The sequence below is a fragment of the Pangasianodon hypophthalmus genome, chromosome 1, assembly GCF_027358585.1.
Source record: "Pangasianodon hypophthalmus isolate fPanHyp1 chromosome 1, fPanHyp1.pri, whole genome shotgun sequence".
NCBI classification, from domain to species: domain Eukaryota; kingdom Metazoa; phylum Chordata; class Actinopteri; order Siluriformes; family Pangasiidae; genus Pangasianodon; species Pangasianodon hypophthalmus.
The window spans coordinates 25,943,973-25,948,979 of record NC_069710.1 but is presented as its reverse complement, the minus strand read 5'-3'; the positions used below and the strand labels follow the sequence as shown (position 1 = coordinate 25,948,979).

At 35.5% G+C, this 5,007-nt stretch overlaps 1 protein-coding gene across 1 annotated transcript; it reads right to left on the bottom strand.

Moving 5' to 3' along the window:
* Positions 1–346: 346 nt before the first annotated feature.
* Positions 347–4,192, bottom strand: krtcap2 (keratinocyte associated protein 2). Its single transcript, XM_026944813.3, has 5 exons — positions 4,054–4,192; positions 2,402–2,556; positions 1,822–1,885; positions 1,559–1,625; positions 347–937 (listed from the first exon to the last, which is right to left on the bottom strand). The coding sequence occupies exons 1-5, from the start codon at positions 4,055–4,057 to the stop codon at positions 817–819; spliced, it is 411 nt and encodes a 136-aa protein (XP_026800614.1). The 5' UTR covers positions 4,058–4,192; the 3' UTR covers positions 347–816.
* Positions 4,193–5,007: the final 815 nt, after the last annotated feature.

Below are 5,007 nucleotides of genomic sequence, written 5' to 3'. Positions count from 1 at the left end.
CTTTTGACAGTGGAAGAGAGCACAAGAAGCCCAGTTCAGAGAAGTTTTGTCTGTATTAGTCACATTATATTAAAAACTGCAGAAACTGGACATCTATTTAACCAAAAAGACAAAAATAATAATTTTTTTCTATGATAATATCACAGTCATAGAAGACTGTGCTGTAATGCTTGAAGAAGCTGCCTCATTTTACCAGTGATATCATCCACATTAGATATTATTTACTGTCAGAATATGACTAATAACTTGCCATACCATTGTGATCATTTTACCTCATTTTTTAAGCTTTAAATGCTTTCAGCCTGAAAATTGTGCAAAGCATCTATCAAAAAGAGACAAAAGGATGTCTTGTCATGTCAGTGTTTTAATTTGCTTGCATTCATTCTGTCACAGAATACAAAAACAACAAGCATCGTTTAAGGCTTTTAAGTGTTTTAATAGCAAATCCTTTAACAAAAATACTTCATAAGAGAAACCAATTCACACAGCTATGACTGGTACGACATGAGTACCATGTAACGACATGACTGAGTAATCTTTACAGATTCAATCAGGAATCAGTGCAGGTCAATTTACTGCAGTTTGTGAACAAGTGTAACGCAATGCTGTATTTGCGTAACCAGACAAATATTTACATGAATCATATATGTATTTTGGGTCATTAATAATCTGTGTGACTCCTGATTGGGGATTAATTTGGCTTGTGGAATGGAATGTAGTAATCATAAAATGGGCCAAATTTCAAACAAAACATTATAGGAATATGCCAAATAATCAATGTTGCTGTTGTTGGACGATGTGGGCAGATTCAATCATTTAGTTCTTCCTTTTGCCCTTGCCGGTGGTTTTGGCAGGAGTTGCTACTGGAGCGGCCACCTGGTAAAGAGCTGCTGACACTTTGTTGATGTAGTACAGAGCAAAGAGCGAGAATATCAAGCTGTAAAGAGAAGTCGAGGAATAAACTGTTAAATGTCCACAGAATATTACAGTTTTATCTCAGAAACATACAGACCTGTTGGCTACAGGTGTAAGCTAGCTATATAACCCATACAGTAAAAGTGGCAGATGTGATGTGGTGAAATGCCAATTTATTAGGTATACTTACAAGTAACTAATACAGTATGAACTCTGAAATCTTTGTTAGTGTCAATTGTAAAACTATGACTTCTGGACCGAAAAGTCCGTAGGATAGACTATTAAACATGATTAAAATATTAGCAATGTTTATAAGATGTTTATTCAGCTTAAATCTAACACACAGCAGGACATATATGAATATGTTGTTGATAAACAGTACAGCTGTCTATAAAACCCACCCTAAAATATTGAAATATGGCCACATTTTACAATATTCATTTAGATTATTCAGATTTTGGATTACGTTCAATTCCTTCTACACCTATATTATTTTTAATTGTTATTTATAGTTGTTATATATTCAAAAGAGTTTGTCAAAATGCTGTTAGTTCAGGAAAAAGATTATTAAATGTGATTAAATATGTTTGCTTTGTGGACTAAAATGTAGCTACTGTTATTTAGCATATTTTTTGTTACTCACCATGTGGTGACGCACACACGATGCACCAAACCAGATGCGAACAGGGACAGGGACAGACACAGAAAAACTGAAGAGAGAGAGAATTAGAATTATTCATTTTCATCCATGTCCAAGCACTAATATTATAACAGAAAAAAACCCACAAGATTTTACCTAAATAACTAAAATGAAAGCTTCTGTTATTAAACCTGTATGCTTATAAGGCACGTCACATAATTATGGTGTAACAGTTCAGGAATAAAAGCAGGGGTTTGCCCACTCACTCTCTGGAAAGATCTTTGCCTGGAAACCTTTACCAAAGACAAGATTCTCCAGATTGTTAAAGGCCTGAGAGTGAGAGTTAAGGAGAAACAGACTCAGACATCATTTTCAGTATGTTACTACTTGAAAATACCACAAAGGTGTACTAAGACAAGACTAAACATATTGTAGGTCTCAAGCTTTTAACAAAGGTATCTACATCCATTACATGAGTACGGGTCTCAGCACTTCCTCCCTCACTGCAAAGGCATCCTGTGAGATTCTTAAGTAACTACAACTTAGAATTTTTAATGAATTCATGGGGACTAAACAGTGAAATATTTAAAATAAGACATTAAAAAAACTAATTCATGCATTGTTTCATTACTTTTTCATCCCAAGTGACTAAATGTAAAGCAGAATAATGATTCCAGCACAGACTAAAAGGGTAAAGACCATTGATTAAGATCCCACATCACAGTGACTCTCTGGTATTCTCCCAAGATTCCGGCCTTAACTACTGAGATACAATTGTCATATCTGTTACAATGTGATGATGACAAAAACTGTACAATCTGAAGATCAGCAGCCATGTTAGGATACAGTGAGGGAGCAGATGAAGAGCAAGGAGCCCAGGAAACCTCCCAGGATGGTGAGCCACTCAGAGGAGGCCAGCTGCCTGCTGAACATCTGCATGCCAGCAAAGACCAGCACAGACAGCAGACTGGACAACACCAGAGACGTCCCTGTATTCACCGCTGAGAGAGAGTTCACAATAACCAGAATTACTATAAGCAGAGGTTTACAATAAGCATTAATCAGCAGATCAGCTTATAGATTTAATATTAAACTATTACTGCAACAAGAGTCTTTTAGCTGTTATGTAACACTTCCCTCTTGATAATAATATTTTATTTTGTTATGGACTGATTGCAAGCAGTGATATGATCCTAGGTTATTATACTGTGAAAAATTACATTCCAATAAGCTTCTCTACTGTAGATGATATCAGTAATTCTACAAAAAGTAACAAAATGTCTGGCTTGTGGAACACAGATTTAGATATTTCACTGTCATTATGCAATCAACTTTCATTTGCAGTTAGTCAATAACTGAAATTGAGCACATTGTCATTATCTTACATCATATTGATTTGTTAGCATTTTTTATTGCTAAGAACTGACTTCGTGTCAGACCTTGTTAGATAGAATTTTTTAAAAAAAAATGAAACTAAATATGCTTTTGTAAAAACTAAATATCATACTCCATGTATGCTTTCAACTGCCGTGTTGTTATAGCTGTGCCAGATCACATCACCAACCCCAAAATGGGGACTTTTTTTAAATACACACAGTCAACATCACTGTTCCCCTCCAGTGTATGGAACAGGTTCCCAGCCCTGGTCCTGGAGTAGCTCCTGTCCTGCATATTTTAGTGATTTACCTCCAAACACATCAGCTAATTAACAGCTCCTTTGAGTTGAGGTGTGTGTGTGTGTGTTAGTTAGAGCAGAGAAAACAGGACAGGGGGTTCTCCAGGACCAGGGCTGGGAAGTGGGAAGCTGTGGTGTATGGCAGAAAACCTCATGTGTGGAAGCACAGGGGAAGAATATTCAGCACACTTCTGAAATCCCACTCTTTTATCCCAAAACATTAGTGGCCAAACAGTATTATTAAAAAACAAACACCCTGAATGCGTTTTATCGTTTGTAAGCGGAAACATTTAGGACACAATGCTAGCAAGAGGCCACGTCAGTGTCCGTCCCTCAATAAGTTCCGACTGGAAACAAGAATAGCAGTCTCTAAGTTATGTTTCTTTTTCTACATAAATCACCGCTGATTTTTTTTATTTTATTTTCTAAAAAAGACGTGATTTGTGTTTCCAAAGGAACACAGTGCTAATACATGCAGAGTGTATTCCTACAGATTTATATAAACCAGGAAGACGATAATTAAGACTGATGAATGCAATGGCAATGCAATGCAACCTAAGACTGGGCAAATGTATTCACTGAACACGCAATTATACACTACGTTATAACAACCTCTGCAATTCATTTCAAATTTATATCTGATTTATAATTATAGATCATCAATCAGCGCGCGAGAAAGTAAGAGCACTACTAATCCTAATACTGTTACTAATCATACTAACACTATTCGCCTTAGTCAAGTTATCTGTAGTAGCTGGCTAATCTTCACTAATATTTTGAAACCTGGCCTTGGATTAGACTACCCAAAAGAATACACACATACCCATCTTTTATTCCGAATATGCAGGACTGTAAGCTAAATGAGCCGAGTGTACAGCACACAACCGTCGCCGGAGTGACGTCACACGACCCGCAACATGAAGGCCGTATCCCAAATACTGCCATAGTGTACATAGAGTGCACTATATAGGGCGTAAACGCTAGTTGTGCCTATCCCCTAGGTAGTGTACTTAATTCGAGAGTAATATTGTATTTGGGAGTTAACCAGAGTGAACGCCCCCTTCTTTCTTCTTCGTCTTCAGTAATGGCAGACTGCAGATGAGCCGTGCATATCGCCACACAGTGGACTACAGGAGGATCAATCAAAGCAAAGTGGATGTAAACAATACTGTACATAATGCTGTAAATCTGTAAAAATACTGTAAGACTGTAAAAAAAAATAAATAAATAAATAATAATAAAAAAAAATAATAATAATAGTTAGTTTCTTCTTCTTTGTTATTATCATTACTGATGTTGCTGTTGTTGTTATTATTACTGATGCTATTATCATTACTGTTGTTGTTATCATTACTGTTGTTGTTATTATTACTGATGCTATTATCATTACTGTTGTTGTTATCATTACTGATGCTATTATCATTACTGTTGTTGTTATCATTACTGTTGTTGTTATCATTACTGTTGTTGTTATTATTACTGATGCTATTATCATTACTGTTGTTGTTATCATTACTGATGCTATTATCATTACTGTTGTTGTTATCATTACTGTTGTTGTTATCATTACTGATGCTATTATCATTACTGTTGTTGTTATCATTACTGTTGTTGTTATCATTACTGATGCTATTATCATTACTGTTGTTGTTATCATTACTGTTGTTGTTATCATTACTGATGCTATTATCATTACTGTTGTTGTTATCATTACTGTTGTTGTTATTATTACTGATGCTATTATCATTACTGTTGTTGTTATCATTACTGATGCTAT